This window comes from Podarcis vaucheri (assembly GCF_965113315.1).
Source record: "Podarcis vaucheri genome assembly, chromosome: 10".
NCBI classification, from domain to species: Eukaryota; Metazoa; Chordata; class Lepidosauria; order Squamata; family Lacertidae; genus Podarcis; species Podarcis vaucheri.
Genome location: NC_138748.1, coordinates 18,108,462 through 18,127,588, shown reverse-complemented (window position 1 = coordinate 18,127,588; position 19,127 = coordinate 18,108,462). Strand labels below are relative to the sequence as shown.

Below are 19,127 nucleotides of genomic sequence, written 5' to 3'. Positions count from 1 at the left end.
AATTTAACATGAATTTTAGTCTCCATCCATAAAATGGAAGCCATAAACAATGTACTGCAGTCACGCAATCAAGCAATCAATAGCTGAACTGGGTTCCACACAGTCACACACAAAAAGAGCCGCAAAAACCAAAAACACAAAATAGATAGCAAAAACAGACAGACCTCAGCGTAACACTCAAAACAGAAGTGAGGCACTCAAATCGGACGCGTAACACTCAAAACGGAGGACGTTCAGCTTATGAAAAAAGTTCATAAACACTTACTTCCCGGTTTGCAGTGTTTGGGTTCCAGGGTGTTTGAGTACCAAGGTGTTTGGGAACCAAGGTACCACTGTATTATGGTTGGAGCATAGACACACCTTGCATGCACTCTGTTTCTTTTGCTGGGTATCTAATGCATGGCATTGCTTCTGCGTAATAATCTTAACAAATCTTCTTTCACATTCTTGTGCAGGTCTCAGGCGGACCTCACTAGACTGACTTTTCTTGTAGTGAACATTCTAAGATGGTTGCTTGGAAATGCAATTCTTAATAGGCATGGCTTGACTGTCTAACATTTGACAGAGATCTGTGTCTCAGGTACAATAGCCGGTGGCCCAAGTTTACAAGTAAGTAAAAAAAAAAAAATGTACAGATTTTGCTATATGTTATCCAAATTAAGAAACGTTTATTACAATTAAGCACACTTAAAGATAAACCCAGCTGTAGGAAAAGGAGCTTTTCTTAAGGAAAGCTAGTTGTGGGACCCTGCAGGATCACTTGCTGAGGAGAGGAAAAGTGATTCCTAAAGGAATCCCACTTACAGAGCACCCTATAGGTGCACAGCCCTATACAAACTTGCAAGTGGGTTCCAGGATTGCAAACATATATTTTTTTTCTGGAAGCAAATGTAACACAGAAATTAGCACTAAACTTGCACATTATTCCACTAGATTTCTAGAAGTGGCTTTTATGTCACTTAAAAGCTGGAACATAACACACAAATTAACACACCAATTTATGCTTGGTCCAATGGGAGCCATTAAATGTGTCCAGGGACTCAGCTATACAGCTGCAAATAAAATGTTTTAGATGCATTGTAAAGCGCGATATACAAATGTGACACTAGATGGTGAGAGTGAGCTATGCCAAATTCAACATATTTTTCAAAACTTTTTTTAATGCATTTTCACAGCGGTTTTTTTTATGTGTGTAGATTCCACCCAGGAGTGGAGTTTCAGTCTATCTCTAATAGGTGCTATTCCCTTCATCAGAACCACTTGCCTCCTCATTTCCATGCATGTGACCTTGCGCTTGAATTATTTCTGTCAGTACTAACTCAAGATCACCTGTGGTGAAATGAAAGCCACGGATTGGCTGAGACATGAAAAGGGGGAATATATAAATTCCCCAAAGCATTTTTTTTTTTAAGAGGGTCTATATAGATTAATGGTGTGTTAGCAAATTTAATCAGTCATATGTGGAGACTGAAAGGAATTTCGGGTTGAGAAGTTCTTTACTCACTTCCTTTCATATTATATGCAGCAATTTGTCTTTGAAGCCCTTATTAACGCAAACTATGTGAAGGCTATATTACATTTGTTAAATTGTATCCATTTGGGAAATGACATGAGCTTAACAGTGTTGGGGGGGGGGAATGTGAAAACCAAATAAAAATTGTTTAATTAGTTTTACATCTGTGTCACAAAACCTCATATAAGTTTATGGTTAATTAACTTTTACCGTAATAGTTCAGTGATGTGCTGAAGCATAAAACTTTAATTATTGTACACGTCAACTTTTCAGAAAAAGTTGAAGTGAGGAACAGGTCATGAATAATAAGTAGTTGTTCAGATAACTAGGTATACCTAATTGCACAATTACATTCTAAGTGAAAGGTGATGAAGCATACATATTATTTATTATGGTAAGAAAGCAATTCACATTTTACTGCTGTAATAAAACGCCCTCAGCAGTGTATTATTAAGAACACGAAATATTAAAAAGACAATATTTACTAACGACCTTACAATACACCTGTTTAAACAGGAACTTGTATACTTTTTCCCAAATGAGCATTTTGGAGTTAAAGGTGCAATCTAAAACACACTTACCTGGGAGAAAACTTGAACTCAGTAGGACCTACTTCTGAGTAGATGCGGTTAGATTCTGCTGTAAGTCTCTTAACTGTGCCTGATTTATGATACCTGTCTAATTTAATCCCATTTTATAGACATAATGAGATATTTCCATGGTTGGTCCTTGCAGCAAAAAGCACAGACTCCCTTCTACACTAGGCAATTGTCAAATAGTTTAAATTTTAGCTTGTGGTCATTTTCCAACATAGCTGTCCAGTGCTATAATGCTGGGTAATATCTTGACCAAGACCATAATTATTGCACATTTTTAATTGAAATTGAATGGTAATTAATTGCCATTCTTTCCCACTTGCTTTGTGTTAAGGGCAAAGCACAGTTACAGATCACAAAACATACTCGGTTGGGTGGGGGGGAATAACTCAGCAACCGAGTATCTGCTCTGCTTGCAGAAAATCAGAGGTTCAGTCTGTGGGTAGGACTGGGGAAAACTCCTGCCTGAAAGCTTGGCAGGCCAATCCCAGACTATGTAGACTTGGGACTCAGCTATACAGCTGCAAATAAAATGTTTTAAGTGTGCTTTATGGCACTGTGGGTTAAACCACAGAGCCTAGGGCTTGCTGATCAGAAGGTCAGCTGTTCGAATCTCTGCGATGGGGTGAGCTCCCATTGCTCGATCCTTGCTCCTGCCAACCTAGCAGTTCGAAAGCACGTCAAAGTGCAAGTAGATAAATAGGTATCGCTCTGGCGGGAAGGTAAATGGCGTTTCCGTGCACTGCTCTGGTTGGCCAGAAGCGGCTTAGCCATGCTGGCCACATGACCTGGAAGCTGTACGCCGGCTCCCTCAGCCAATAAAGCGAGAAGAGCGCCGCAACCCCAGAGTCGGCCACGACTGGAGCTAATGGTCAGGGGTCCCTTTACCTTTATGTGAAATATACAATGTAACACTTGATGGCGATGGCAAGCCTTATGGAAAATTAAATGTATTTTTAAAAATGCTTCTTCTTCTTCTTCTTCTTTTTTAAAAAAAGGCATTTTCAGAATGGTTTTTATATGTGTGTAGATTCCTCCTTGGTATAAGTCAGTTTCCTGTCTTTCTACATAACATGGGTGCTTCTAGCGAATTGTTAGCCTTGCCAGAATTAGAAGTGGAACACAAATACCTACAAATACCTGCAGCAGGCAGGTTGATGTCGTTTATATGTGGCCTATTTCCCCCCAAGTATTTGAAAGTGGCTGATCCATGTTGCCCACTTGTAACGGGGTACTGCTTTTCGTGGTTGGCTTCCTACAGATGTTAGTATTGGTTTTATGATGTGATTATGTTTTGTCGCTTTAATGATTTTCTACGTGCAAACAGCCCAGAGGTTATTTATGACAACCGGTTGTGTAGAAATTCATTGACTATAAGAAAACAAATAAATACCCTCTTGGCTGAGCAAAAGCGCTTCGATTTAAGCTGCTTTTGTTCCGCAGATGCCTGTAAACTTGAGAACGTGAAATGCTGCAATATGCTTTTTTGCCCGTAAAGGTTCTTTTCATTGGCGATTCCACCAACAGAGGGATGATGTATTACTTAATAGAGAGAGTGAACGAGACTCTCCAAGAATGGCAAAAGGCTCATGACATGAAGTTCTATCATAACGTGAACAACGGGGACACTTTTATCAGCTACTCCTATTACCCCCAGTTTTGGATTGACGTAAAGCAAAGACCAACCTTTGAAGAGGCTCTTGAGCAGCTGCTACTCAGGTATGATGGAGCGTCTGTTTCCCAAGGTATTGTTCCGTTTTTGACAGCAATTCACTTGATTTCCTTGCATCCAATGTCTCTATGCTAGCATTTTATAGCCCATGGGTAGGCAATCTAAGGCCCGGGGGCTGGATCCAGCCCAATTGCCTTTTAAATCCGGTCCACGGACGGTCCAGGAATCAGTGTGTTTTTACATAAGTAGCATGTGTGCTTTTATTTAAAATGCATCTCCGGCTTATTTGTGGGGCATTCATAATTTTTTTCAAAATATAGTCCGGCCCCCCACAAGGTCTGAGGAGCAGTGGACCGGCCCCTTGCTGAAAATGTTTGCTGACCCCTGCTCTAGCCACAAGAGGGAAGGAATTTGTGAGAGGTTTGAGTCTCTTGTAGACGTTTTATGCAGTTCTTGTACTGATGAAAAGGAATTACTACTTAGGGTGCCAACTATAGGGGGCAGAAGGGGCTTTGGCTCCCTCAATATTTGTGGGCAGGGAGCTGAGGCCCCCCCAAATTTTTGAGGGGGCTGCCATCCCCTGCCGCCAGGCAAGCATGGGCAAGCATTGGCATATATCCGCGGGATGTTCGGAAGATCACCCTCCATGCACCCCTTCCCCCACTGCCAACACAAGAACGTTGGCAGGACACATCACATGTTGCTGGGACCCCTCAATGGGGGGGCAGGGCAAGTCGGCAGCCCTGATTACTATAATGCAGAGCTTCAGTAACTGCCTCTATACTTGGGGGTCTCAGGGCGGTTCACAGAAAAGATCACAACATATATAATCAGAATAAAAACAACAACCCAATAACACCCTCCCCCCAGAAAAGAGCCCCATTTTAGAAGGGCATAGAATGTACAGGGCACAGACCTACATTGGCTCCCAGTACATTTCCAAGCACAGTTCAAAGTGTTGGTGCTGACCTTTAAAGCCCTAAACAGTCTCGGTCCAGTATACCTGAAGAAGCATCTCCACCCCCATCGTTCTGCCCAGATACTGAGGTCCAGTGATGAGGGCCTTCTGGTGGTTCCCTCACTGTGAGAAGTGAGGTTACCGGGAACCAGGCAGAGGGCCTTCTTGGTAGTGGCACCCACCCTGTGGAACACCCTCCCACCAGATGTCAAAGAGAAAAACAACTACCAGACTTTTAGAAGACATCTGAAGGCGGCCCTCTTTAGGGAAGCTTTTAACGTTTAACAGACCACTGTATTTTAATACTTTGTTGGAAGCTGTCCAGAGTGGCTGGGGAAACCCAGTCAGATGGGCGGGGTATAAATAAAAAATTCTATTCTATTCTAAATCAAATCGGCCAAAGGCCTGGCTAAAAAGGAACGTTTTTGCCTGCGCCTAAAGGTGTATAATGTAGGCGCCAGGCAAACTTCCCTAAGGAGAGCATTCGACAGATGGGGAGCCACTGCAGAGAAGTCCCATTGCCATGTTGCCACCCTCTGGACCTCTTGAGCAGGAGGCACATGTAGGAGGGCGTCAGAAGGTGACCTCAGGGTCCGGGTAGGTTCATATGGAAACAGGCGGTCCTTGAGGTATTGCAGTCCTGAGCCGTACATCACACTCTGCCTCTTAGTGATGTATCATCTGACACAGATTATTTCTTCTTCTTCATGCCCCCTTTTTGTCAGTAGTATTCCATGGGTCTCCTGCCAACCTAGCAGTTCAAAAGCATGTCAAAGTGCAAGTAGATAAATAGGCGGGAAGGCAAACGGTGTTTCCGTGCGCTGCTCTGGTTTGCCAGAAGCGGTTTAGTCATGCTGGCCACATGACCCGGCTCCCTCGGCCAATAAAACGAGATGAGTGCCGCAACCCCAGAGTCGGCCACGACTGAACCTAATGGTCAGGGGTCCCTTTACCTTTACTATTCCATGGGTATTTCTGCACACTGAGTAAAAGAGAAGATTGTGAAGAGGTCACCCTGCAACCTCCTTCAAATTCCAGTGCAATGCTGATATCTTGGCACAATGCTGAAATCCTCTTCCCTGACAGTGTGTGTGTGTGTGTGTGTGTGTGTGTGTGTGTGTGTGTGCTGCCTTTGCCAAATCTACATCTAGATTTGTGCAAAATGAAAACGAGAAAAAGTATAACTACTTAATATGTCTCTAATTTCTTTAAGCTTATGTAACTTTAAATGACATCAGCCGTTTGTGGCCAGGAATGGCCTGTAGGGTTGGCTAAAGTGAACACTTGTCATCTGTTCTGATTCTGCGGCAGGGTATATTTTGCAGTTTTGGCTTTCTTCTTTATTTCAGATCACAGCCGCTAGAGAACACAGACCAGACTATATTAGTTGTCGGTGGTGTCCAATGGCTCAATTTCAACCACTTACATATTATTCAAAAAGTGCTGAAGCGGTAAGTGTCCATGCTACAGTCTTTCATTGCTGTTCTTACACCAAACTGTAAAATAACTTCCACTTCAATTCGCATGATGACTTCTCCGTGCCTAGGAGGTTTTCTGGCAGTCATCTTCACAGAGCCCATTCTTCCAGAGGATTTCAATACCTTTTCTACTGCTCTGTGCAGTGGTATAGCATGGGGGGAGGTTGCCCTGGGCGCAAAATTGTTAAGGATGCAAAATTTCAACACCCCGTGCTGCCTCAATACAACTGTGTGCTTCAGTTGAAAATGGGTTTCTACATGCGAACCGGGAAGTGACCTCTTCTAGGGTTGCCATATTTCAAACAGTGAAAATCTGGTGAGAAAAGTTGTTGAGCTCTTTTTTGGCCCAAAGTTGTTGGACGTTGCTGCAGGCTGCAGTATTTCTGGGAAAATCAGGACATATGTCAACCTTCCCTCTGCAGACAACAAAACAACTCTTCTTTTATTAGCTCTAGGGCTGCGATCTGCTGGGTGATGGGGATGTCGTTAGACAGTGGAATGTGCATACGTACCCCCTTCATGTGGCCCCGGGCACTGGCAACCCATGCTATGTCACTGTCTCCATCTCTGTCCTCTTACAAGCTTCAATTTTAGCCTGTGAATTATGGAATGACATGCATTTCTTTTGTATTAGGGCATGTTTGTTTGTTTTTTAAAAAAATATTTTTATTAGACAATTTCAACAGAACAAATTATCAATCCAAATAATCAATTACATTATTTTCCACCTTTTTATCCCCCCTACCCATCCCTCCCTCTCCCCCTCACCAAAGACTTCCCTCAGCTCACCTCTCTGATTTCTTTGTACATATTATTCTCTGCATGTTAAAGTTTGGACATATCATTACCTTATCTGTCATATATTCTATTAATAAATTTGTGGATGTTTATTCAAAACCTGCCAAGGAGCCCATGTCATTTTGTTGTTTTTTTAAATAGCTGGTAAAAAGTTCCCAATCTTCCTTGAAGTTACAATTGTCCTTCTCATGTAGTTTATGTTTCAACTTTGCCAACTCTGCATAACTCATCAGTTTTTCGTATTGGGACATGTTTTCATTTTCCAGTGCTTTGCTACTGTCGTAAGCCATTTTGAGCTCACTTTGCTTGCTGGGAAGGGGTCACTCAAATACCAGACAGATTCCAATAAAAAAAAACCTACTCAAAAAAATGAGCTACAATTCACTGAAAAAACATTATCCGGAATGTAGTGTGGTGATAGCCAAGGGCTTGCGAACCCTGTGCTACACTTTTGATAGCTCATATCCTCAGTATCAAACTGGCTGCTCCCAGAAAAAAAAAACAGACATCATTTTATCTGATTCTGCATTGTATGGGACATTATACGAAACGGAGACAAAAGTAAGAGGTGTTTATGGTACGTTAGTTTTATACATCTGTAAATAAAATGTGTGTTTTATTTCATTTGATCTACAGGGCAAATCTCCCAAATATCCTGGTAGTGATAAAATCCGTGGGAATGGGCTTTCACCTGCCAGTGGATGGAGTGCATTTCTTGTCACCAGTAGGTTATATTTTTTCTCCGTTAGGATGTTTTTGCAACTTTATTTTGTTTGACACATTGCTCCTCAGAAGTATGGTGAGGCATGTTCCTGTCGACCACACCGGCTATGCCCGTACATTATATTTTGCCAGGTTATGTGATGTGCCTCATCCTAAACACCTAGAATCGTAGAACTTAGAGTTGGAAGGGACCACGAGGGTCATCTAGTCCAACCCCCTGCATTGCAGGAATCTTTTGGGCCAATGTGGGGCTTGAACCCACAACCCTGAGATTAAGAGTCTCCTGCTCTACTTACTGAACTAGATGGTGCTGCATGTTTTGGCATTACTAATACAGCGGTACCTTGGTTGTCGGACGGCTTGGCTCTCGAACAAATCAGCTCCCAAACACTGCAAACCTGGAACCTGAAAGGTTTGTGAAGCTTTTTCTGAAGCCGAACGTCCGACGTGGCTTCTGCGACTTCCGCAGCTTCCACAACTTCCGCTTGAGTGCAGGAAGCTCCTGCAGCCAATTGGAAGCCGCGCCTTGGTTTTTGAATGGTTTCAAGAGCCGAAAGGACTCCCGGAACAGATTAAGTTTGACAGTCATGGTACCACTGTACCTTAATTTTATTTTATTTTATTTTTAACTGTATATCTTATATCTTTATGGTTTTAAAATAGATAAATTTATGCCAGGAAAGCAAACAAACCAACAGACAAACATACAACCAAATAAACAAACAAACTATAAATTGACAAACAGACAGTAGCAGCACTGTACCTTAATTTTAATGATACGATACAATATCTTTATTTTCATTGTCCTATGCGGAACAATGAAATTGAAAAACTACATAAAACTACATAAAAACTACATAAAACTACATAAAAACTACACAAAACATTCAAAACCCCCTAAAAACTCTGAACCCCATTCTAAAATACACCATACTATAAAGACCCCTTACGCTGCGTTTAGAACCAGAATTGCATTTGCGTAGAAACTGTTTCTGAGGCTCCCTAAATTGGCTTTAAATCCAAACACTTGGCCAGAAGGGGTTAGTGTTTGGCCTGGTTTGGAAGCCCTTTCCCTGAAATCCTGGGGAGCAACCTCTCTATGAATATTCAGTGATGTACTTTGCACCTGCCTAAAGGCCCGTTCATATTTTCTTATGTCACGTGTTTCAAAGTTGAGCCTTGGCATTGAAAACAGGTTCTAGGGATAGTTCGTATCCACAGTTTAAGCCCCTTCATCCATTCTGTCAACCACAAAAATAAAAACATGTTTATACAGTACCATAGAATTATTATCATCTATGATTTTCAGGCTATGTACCATCTAAACATTTTTTTAACATTAAAAAAAAATAAAAATAAAAAATTTGGAAAATTGTTTAAATGCATGCAATGTGGTGTGGTAGAATTCTGTTTCTAGTCCCAAACTACCACACTGGAGCACAGCACTTTTTGCACGCTCTCAGTTGTGCACATCTGTAAGTTTGGGGTTCAGTTATTTAAAAAGGTGTGACATCTAAGGGACACAATATTTCCCCCTCTGTTCCTCCCTCTCTTTTGAAGAAATACATGCTTGCGCTTAACTATTTGCTGGGGGAAACACTGGTCAAATAACTCAAGAATTAAGGTTATCTTTTCTCCAGCCCAACACCTGTACATAATATCCATATGCTTACTGTCCCAATGATAACATGTCTTGATTTAACTAAAAGCTGGATAAATGAGATAATATGAGATGACCTGATTTCAATTGCAGGCCGAAGTGCGAGATCTGTGGAAGGAAAACCAAGCTATTTTGAACACTGCAAAGCAATATGGCTATGAAGTGGTTGATACTTTTATTATTACCATGGGACGGTACAAGGAGTTTTTGCAAGGGAAGTGCGGGTGCCATTTTCACGAGGTAATCGCTTGTCATTTAATCCTTGACGCGAGCCAAGGGCGCCCATGCCAAAGCAAGATTGGGGAGCAATAACGGGGGGCAGGCTAAACAAGGCCACAACATTACAGTGGTACCTTGGGTTAAGTACTTAATTCATTCTGGAGGTCCGTTCTTAACCTGAAACTGTTCTTAACCTGAGGTACCACTTTAGCTAATGGGGCCTCCTGCTGCTGCCGCACCGCCGGAGCACGATTTCTGTTCTCATCCTGAAGCAAAGTTCTTAACCTGAGGTAATATTTCTGGGTTAGCGGAGTCTGTAACCTGTAGTGTCTGTAACCTGTAGCGTATGTAACCTGAGGTACCACTGTATTGTGAATAAAGCATCTCTAGTTTGCCATGGCCTTCGGACGTCCCAACTGCTGTCCGAACTAACCCTAAGCTGCTTTTGTGGATCCCGCTAGCAAGCTGGGGGCATGGACATCGGCTTTGCCCTACCCTTCACCCCAACTGGGGCAGATGTTTTTCAGCACCCATCCAAAAGCCACACGGTTCCTTCCTGCCCCCTGCTGGGACAGTGGTGCCGAGGGGTCTTGAGCCAATTAGAGGGCTATATTTTGTCAAGTGAGAGATTTACCTAGACAGCGTCTTAAAAAGCAGAAACATCACCTTGCCAACAAAGGTCCGTATAGTTAAAGCTATGGTTTTCCCAGTAGTGATGTATGGAAGTGAGAGCTGGACCATAAAGAAGGCAGATCGCCGAAGAATTGATGCTTTTGAATTATGGTGCTGGAGGAGACTCTTGAGAGTCCCATGGACTGCAAGAAGATCAAACCTGTCCATTCTTAAGGAAATCAGCCCTGAGTGCTCACTGGAAGGACAGATCCTGAAGCTGAGGCTCCAATACTTTGGCCACCTCATGAGAAGAGAAGACTCCCTGGAAAAGACCCTGATGTTGGGAAAGATGGAGGGCACAAGGAGAAGGGGACGACAGAGGACGAGATGGCTGGACAGTGTTCTCGAAGCTACCAACATGAGTTTGACCAAACTGCGGGAGGCAGTGGAAGACAGGAGTGCCTGGCGTGCTCTGGTCCATGGGGTCACGGAGAGTCGGACACGACTAAATGACTAAACAACAACAACATTTTGTCAAGCATTGGTGCAAAGATTTGCAACGCAAGCACACCGAGGCAACCCACACTAGGGCTTCAGACGTTATGGTGCATCCCTGAATACACTTACTAGCAAGCCCCATTGACTTTCACATGAGTAAGCACGCATAGAAATGCAGAATAAGGGACCAGGGATGAAGAGTTTGTGCTGGTGCTCATTGAACTGAGAAGGCGCAGTGAGAGATTCTGTCAGCACCGGGCTGATCTGTATCTCGATCTGCAGATCCCTACAGCAGACCTCTCCATCCGCATGCATTTACACACTTCTTTCCCTCGGCAGGTGCTAATCGCAAAGAGATTTGAGATTTCCCCAAAGATACCATTTAAAGTGCATTAAGCAATCTCTCTGCCTACATTACAGCACTTTGCTTGCAATCAGAAATAGCCGGTGGGCAGTCCCCCCTTGTAATATTATCTGGTCTTTTATGGTCCTGCTAAATATTAAGCCGGGTAAAATGTCATTCCAACAGTTTTACTCAGGGAGAAAAGAATAATGCTTTCAAGGGCAGATATGACACACTTCAGGGTTACATCTCCATATTGGATTTGGTTCATACTTGTACACAGTATACCATGCTCCATAATAAAGACCTTAATTATGCTAGATGGCACCAAATTGGTCATGGAACCTGACCTCTTGGGGGGGGGTCAGTTTCTTGTGGCAAACTGTGCTCCTGGCCCTCAAACAATGTCTGGAGAATAGAACATTCCCTCAAGAAGACAAAAGTTGGCCATCTCTTAAACTGCCATTTTTGTTGTTGTTTAGTCGTTTAGTCGTGTCCAACTCTTTGTGACTCCATGGACCAGAGCACACCAGGCACTTCTTTCTTCCACTGCCTCCCACAGTTTGGTCAAACTCATGCTGGTAGCTTCGAAAACACTGTCCAACAATCTCGTCCTCTGTCGTCCCCTTCTCCTTGTGCCCTCCATCTTTCCCAACATCAGGGTCTTTTCCAGGGAGTCTTCTCTTCTCATGAGGTGGCCAAAGTATTGGAGCCTCAGCTTCAGGATCTGTCCTTCCAGTGAATACTCAGGGCTGATTTCCTTAAGAATTGATAGGTTTGATCTTCTTGCAGTCCATGGGACTCTCAAGAGTCTCCTACAGGACCAGAATTCAAAAGCATCAATTCTTTGGCGATCAGTCTTCTTTATGGTCCAGCTCTCACTTCCATACATCACTACTGGGAAAACTGCCACTACTGGGAAAACTGCCATTTAGCCCATCTAAAAGACATGGAAAGTACCTTCAACATTTAAGGCTGATCCACTGATATTTTTAAGGAATGCCTTTCCATCTGCGCAACTTAGAATACCCACTGCCAGCTGATCGCCTCTATCCTGCTAAGCCCCATGTTGTCACCCCCCAAAGCTGCTCCTGAGAGTTTGGGGGCCCTCTGGAACAGTATGGGAGAAAGCACAGGGTTGCTTTGAAAATCTAGACACAAAAGTTTGAGCTTCAGGCAAAGTTGTTGAAATTTGCCAAAATCTACACGTCCGACATGGGCTGCCATACGTTTGGGTTTTACCGGACATTTCAGTGCTTTCCACCAGGATGCAGTTTATGAGGGATAAATACCGGCTATGTCTGGGAAATGTAGATTGGACCCTGATTTGTGCTAGTGGAAGCCTTTTTTGCTGAGGCAAGAGTCTCCATTGGATACAAACCTCAGAGTTAACATATCATGGAACCACTCTGCTTCTGTAGAGGAGCCTCAATGGGATAGCACTTCAAAGCACATCAACACATTGTTTTGTCTGGAGCTGATGCGCTGAAATGAAAGGAAGAGGAGAAGCAGCTGCGTCAGCTGGTTTGGTTTCAGGTGTTTGACTTCAACCAGAATGATCCCTGCTGTGAAAAGCAGGACGGTGCACTCGGAGATTATCAGTCATGGAGCATTTCAAAATGAAACAGTTGAAGAATTAGAGGAGGCAGGTCAATCTGCAGTCACGTCAAAATGCTCAAGTTGCTCAGAAGTGAAAAGCGATAGTGGCGGCAGGTCTCTGAGCCCTGAAGCTCAAGCAGGGCTTGACAACACGGGCGATGACGTTCCATGCTTCAAAATTATCACGAACCGTTTTGTAGATGGCGGCGCGTGCAGACGCTGCGGCTGAGAGCTCCCTGGAGGGGAGTCGGGGTTTGTTAGAACGAATTATTTATAGCCGATATGAAATGCTGTTATATACTAAGCTTGGATCCTAGAACAATAGGCAAGTGGGATCCTAAAATGCAACAACTGATTGGCTTACAGGAGAAGACCAATCTGGCTCCAGGAGGAAGTTAATTAGCCTGTTAGGCTAATCCAAAATAAAGCAGAAATAGAATCTAGCTATCCCTCTGCAATTCATCCATAGCTTAAATGGGTGATACATCCTGTTACCCTGAAGCACCCGTATAAAAGTTTCACAAGCACATTTTGTTTCTTTTTCAGGTGGTGAAATCTAAAGCTTCTGAAGGAAGCTCTCCCATGGCAATGATGTTATCGAGGCCCTATGCTCTGGGCAATTTTTTCAACAGCCAAAGCAACCTGATGAAACTGCAAGCCTACGCCTCAAATTCTCAGTCCCCTTATCACGTGCGCGGTCCAATAAACCAGGTGTATTCAGAAATCCTCCTCAGCCGCATTTGTGCGAATGACAGGAAGGTTATTGGAATGTAACTTTGCTTGGCTGAAGTGCCTGGTTCCAGCCTCCTCTCTTTCCCATGTGGCGATACACAGGCCATACCGGATTTGGATTTTATTTTTTTACAGACTTCTCTGAGTGGCTGAACATACCAGCATAACTCAAGACATGTGGCACTTTCCTCAAAGCCTTATAAAATCAAGATGTGTCCACACGTGTCTGTGGTTTCAGAATGGGAGACAGAGAAGCACGAGAAATGGCAGTGAGGGCAAAGGGAGGGGGAGACGTTACTTGAAATATTGCCAAATGTTTAAACAGTTGTAAGCTAAGTAAATGTAATGTTATATAGGATGTGATATATGTTGCTCAAGTTTAGGTACGGATTAGAATGCTATATTGCTGGTGAAACAAATCTCATTCCATTTTGAAGAGTTTTATGGCATAGCAAAATAGTAGTACAAGAATATGCACTTAAGAACAGGCACCACATCTTCATCTATAGAACCAGATGTCCATTTCTAGCATTTGCACTTAGGTAATGATGGCAAACAGGTCCTGTAGTCCTAAGGGCCAACGCAGACACGACATGGGAGTGCCATGACTGGAGATCATGAAATCATTTTCTTTTCCAAATCACCCTGTGGGCAGGTTGCTTTAGATCTGAGCTGCAAGTTAACTTAACCTCCCTATTGCAGCACTAATTAAAATCACACACATGTCCACAGCTGTTTTCTCACATCACGTCTAGTTTGGCCCTAAATATGTTGTTTCGTACCTCTTGGTCCTCCTTAATTTATGAACTATTCTTGGGTGTGAGACGAGAACTTCTCCAAACACTCGCAAGTGTGCAGCCATGGAGAAGCCACTCGTTTTATTGGAGCTTTACAACAATTTTTTTTAAAGGGAGCAGAGACTTGGCACGTTTTGGATTGCACAATAGCTAATACAAGGTGTGACCAGAAAGTCTGGTGAATGGTCACAGAAATCGGACAGCGAGAAATATTCTAATATACAATTGGCATCAGAAACCCACGAAATGCTCACAATTGTGTACAGAGATGAAGCTGTAACTCAAAAGACAGTGTAAGAGTGGTTTAAGCTTTTCCGTGAAGGGTGGCAAACCATTGAAGATGACCCTCCGCCTGGCAGACCGTTGACAAGCAGAACAGTGGCAAATGTCAACAGAGTTTGTGAGTTATTGATGCGGGATCGGTGCTTGTCCATCCGAATGATGGCAGAAGAGTTGCATATTCCACGTGAAATCGTTACTGAGGTTACTGAATTGTCCCACCCTATTCTCCTGATCTGGCCCCACCAGATTTATTTCTTTTGCCAAAACTGAAATCTGCACTGAAAGGGCACAGATTTTCCAACATTTCACACCTCCAAGCTGCTGTGACGAGCGATCTGAAAGCAGTTCGAAAAGATGACTTCTCCAGAAGTTTCCAACAGTTCTACAAACATTGTCAATGGTGCATTGTATCAGAGATGGCCTACTTTGAAGGTCTGTAAGGTATGTCTGTTCGAATATTTCTTGCTGTCCGATTTCTGTGACCATTCACCGAACTTTCCGGTCACACCTTATAGCAAAGCTTTACTAAAGCCACCTAGTGAGTTAGTGCCTGATACCAAGTTTGGACAGAGGACATTCTGGCTCACAGTCTGAGCCATCACAATACATCAACTCTCTGTTTTGCTTATGAGTGTGACTTCCTGTGCTATGTCGGAAGTCACTCCCAAAGGTCAGAAGCATCATGGCGGATGCTTCCAGCACCCAAAAATTACAGGCAGAGCTTGTTGAACTGATCTTTGGAACCCTGCTATGAGTCAGAAGGTCCATAGATTGCATGTGCAATTTCTCATAGAGTTCTGGAGAACCCCAACTGGCAGCCTCCCCTCATCCAGCCAAGTGTGTGCCACCAGCCATCACACCTATAAAATGAAGGGACAATTTCCACATTTCCCAGTGGATGACCTCAAAATTTGCACATATAATAAGCCCTGCCCTTATTTGCATTCTATTTGCAAGCTCAGCATTTCCCTCTCATTGTAGGCTTTAAAGAAATGAATACATATTTGTCGCAGAAATAATTCATACATTGACTCCAGCATGAAAGATGCTGCCGCAGGGCCAAAGGTATGTTTATGGGGGAAAGCAGGCCTGTTTTATTGTACAGTCTTAAAAATCACTACCTTTTATCTTTAGATTTCTGAATATTAATTCTGGTTGTGTTCTTTATATATATATTTTCTTTTCTACATTATGTGGTTTCTTGTGACTGGGTTTTCTTGCAATGGAAGCAAAAACTTAGAGAGGGTTGCTTGTACAAAGATGTTTATATTCATAGTAATATTAAAGTGGGACTCGGGTTCCTTTTTTATTAAGGATGAATTCTGGTCGTGTTATAGTTCATGCTGGCAAATGTGCAATGCAGTTTCTGCATAATCACCATTGTATGGTTTTCCTATGCTGTAGTACATTGTGTTTAATTTTCTTCAGATGCTGCTGTTTCGAAAGCGACCCAGGCTATATTTTTATACGTATATTTTTATATGAAGTTATCACTATAGCATGAAAGCCCACTGACATTTAATGTAATAATTAGTGTGGACCAGATATTTTCATAAGTAGTTGCTCATCAGTGATAAAAGTAAATGTGTAGAAAAGGAGTTTGATCAGTGTATTATGTGGTACAATATTTCCATGAGATATTATTTGTTTGTTTGATGTGAAGAGATCAGGAGAAAGTATCCCTTTATTGTGTGCTGTCTTCATCATGATCAATTATAGAATACATTGCGGTACTCAGTATTTAAATTTCAAAATCTAGCATAACCTTCCTCATATTTTGGACCACAGCTTCTCTCAGTCCCAGCCAGCATAACCAATGAACTGAAATGATGTAGAAGTATTTCATTGGCAATAGGTTGCAATGAAGTTATGAAGTTGTGCCTTTAGTCACTAGTTCCCTGAAACTGTTCAAGTAACACAGGGTTGCCATATTTCCAAAATTTCCCAGACATATATGGCATTCGGCCATCGGAAACACTGTCTGGGTAGAAATTGCTGAAATGTCTGAGAAAATCCACATATATGGCAACCCATGTCGGAAGTGTCGATTTTGATGAGTTCCCTTCAAAATATCTTTAAAACTTCATTATTATTATTTTAGATTGGGGGGGAATTGTGTCTGGATTTTCACTTTTCAAAATATGGCAACTAACTTCTAACACTTCTTTTTGGGTAAACGACTTTTCCAAATTATTCCACAGTGAATTAGCACAATCTGGTATGACCAAAGAGTCAATTTGCACGTGGGCGAAGCAGTCGTTTCACCAAAACAGCTCACAGTTATTTCAGTGACTTCAGGAACACTTTTTTCCATAGTTAGTGGAAGCAAAAAATTAAGACACGAGCTTTGCCTCTGTCCATCTGCACCTTCTGCCTGGTTCATGGTAACTGATATGAATTTTGCATACTTTTTGCTTGGTACAATCTGTGCCACTTTAGATGGGAATAGGGTACTGCAAGCTTTAAAGGAAAGGTGATCCCTTCCACTCCTCGAAAAATCATTGCTGATTAGAAAGGGCTTTGTCAGTCTCAGGCCTGTGTCTAATCTTCCAAACAACTTAAGGTATTCGCGGATGAAATATCTGCTCTCAATCCATTTGTCCAACTTTTGAGCTGGTTGTGACACAGAGACGGGTTTAGCAGCCTAGGCGGATGAACTGTGCTTCCAGACTGATAGGGGAATAATTATCCTAGCCACAACACAGTGCACAGCTTTGGCATGGCATGGGGTGGTGATCCTGCTATCAGTGGGTCCGACTGCTAGCCAATGTTCACATATGAGGAATTAGCTGGAATGTCTTGCCCACTGTGGCATGTGCTGATACATCCCTCTAGGAACCTGGGGGCTCAGCAACCTAATTCCCCTCCCCAAGCTAGGGCTGCAGGCATAGGTGCCACCACAAGATCCATTAAATGGGGCACCCATTACCTGGTTAACCCAGCTATAGATGCTGCCCAATGCCTCTCCCACAACTACCAAGTTGAGACAATAAATGTTAATAGTCCCAACCCCTGCACTGCAATGAGGAAGGCAAAATCACAGATCCAGTTGTGCGAGTGACTAAAATTTCTTCCCAGCCCTGTTAACCATGGGCTGACCACTGTCCAGAGCCATGCACTTTATGGAAACCTGCCAAGTGGCAAAATCTGGAAAGCAAGGAAATGAGGGATGGCAGAGAAGTTGCTGACCAAACTGTTGGAGACCCATAGCCAGGGCTGTACGCATAGTCCAGGAGGGGACCAGAGGAGAGCAGTCTTCTCTCTGGCCAACTTTGCTGGCCCCATCTCTAGTCCTAAAAGATCTATATTGGCTCCCAGTACGTTTCCGAGCACAATTCAAAGTGTTGGTGCTGACGTTTAAAGCCCTAAAAGGCCTTGGCCCAGTATACCTGAAGGAGTGTCTCCACCCCCTTCCAGACACAGAGGTCCAGCTCTGAGGGCCTTCTGGTGGTTCCCTCCCTGTGAGAAGTGAGGTTAAAGCAAACCAAGCAGAGGGCCTTCTCGGTAGTGGCACCCACCCTGTGGAATGCCCTCCCATCGGATGCCAAGGAAATAAACAACTATCTGACTTTTAGAAGACATCTGAAGACAGCCATGTATTGGGAAGTTTTTAATGTTTGATGTTTTATTGTGTTTTAAATATTCTGTTGGGAGCCGCCCAGAGTGGCTGGGGAAACCCAGCCAGATGGGCAGGGTATAAATAATAAATTATTATTATTATTTCAGGAGGTCAATCGGGGCTTTCGATTGGTCAGCCAAGGCAGATTGATTTGAATCCCCCTGTGGCAGGTTGGCAGCATGAGAGACTCCTCACAGCCACATCATAACATCCTAGGGAACTTGCTCCCTCCTGCAAATTGGGATCCCCAGGGAAGACAGAGACCTAAGACTTGTATTAGATGGAGTTGAGCCAACGTTCACTGTTCTGCACCATTTACCAGAAGTGTGCAATCAGTAACATTACCCAAATGGGGATGAAGGAAAAATTACCCTTGAAACACACTCCTACTTAACTCCAAAAGTTAGTGATTAATTGAGAGCAAGAGAATGCTGTTCCAAGTGAAATGAAACCATTGAATCCGGTGGGGTAAACCTTAGCCAAATCCCAACAAGCAAGGCAAAAATTAATTTCATGAATGTGTCCTACGGTGACTTGTTTGTATATCCATGTGCTTGCCAAATGTTATACCATACATTATAGTTTCTTTATGAGCTCACATATTCAGTATTTTCAATGGGACACCTTTTTTTTAAGAACACAGGAAAAGAGATTTATGGCACTGCTTGCTGCTACTAAGATCTGCAATTGCATACAGCGTACATTACTGTAATTGCAGAATATGTGGAGACCTGTATGTCTGATCTGAAAGCTGTATACTTATGGTTGTTGTTGAATAAATAAAGCACAATCATTTTAACAGACCATCAATCAGAATCTTTTTTTAGTAATTTATTAGTGTGTCTTTTTATTTTATGATTTCCCTTAAATGCGCCTAAGGTAAAGGTAAAGGATCCCTAACAGTTAAGTCCAGTCGTGAATGACTCTGGGTTGCGGCGCTCATCTCACTTTTCCTGGGTCGTGTGGCCAGCATGACTAAGCTGCTTCTGGCAAAACCAGAGCAGCACATGAAAACGCTGTTTACTTTC

The 19,127-nt window shown here is 42.9% G+C and overlaps 1 protein-coding gene across 1 annotated transcript in view; it reads left to right on the top strand.

Annotated features, from left to right (window-relative positions):
• CPED1 (cadherin like and PC-esterase domain containing 1) overlaps positions 1–18,909 on the top strand; it is a gene marked incomplete at its 5' end in the record, with an annotated part of 127,931 nt that extends 109,022 nt beyond the window's left edge. The window contains 5 exons of the mRNA XM_082239544.1: positions 3,608–3,828; positions 6,089–6,190; positions 7,652–7,739; positions 9,492–9,638; positions 13,216–18,909. Coding sequence (XP_082095670.1) covers positions 3,608–3,828; positions 6,089–6,190; positions 7,652–7,739; positions 9,492–9,638; positions 13,216–13,443 — 786 coding nt within the window. The 3' untranslated portion in view covers positions 13,444–18,909. The remainder of the gene's footprint in view (positions 1–3,607; positions 3,829–6,088; positions 6,191–7,651; positions 7,740–9,491; positions 9,639–13,215) is intronic.
• Between the last annotated feature and the right edge of the window lie 218 nt (positions 18,910–19,127).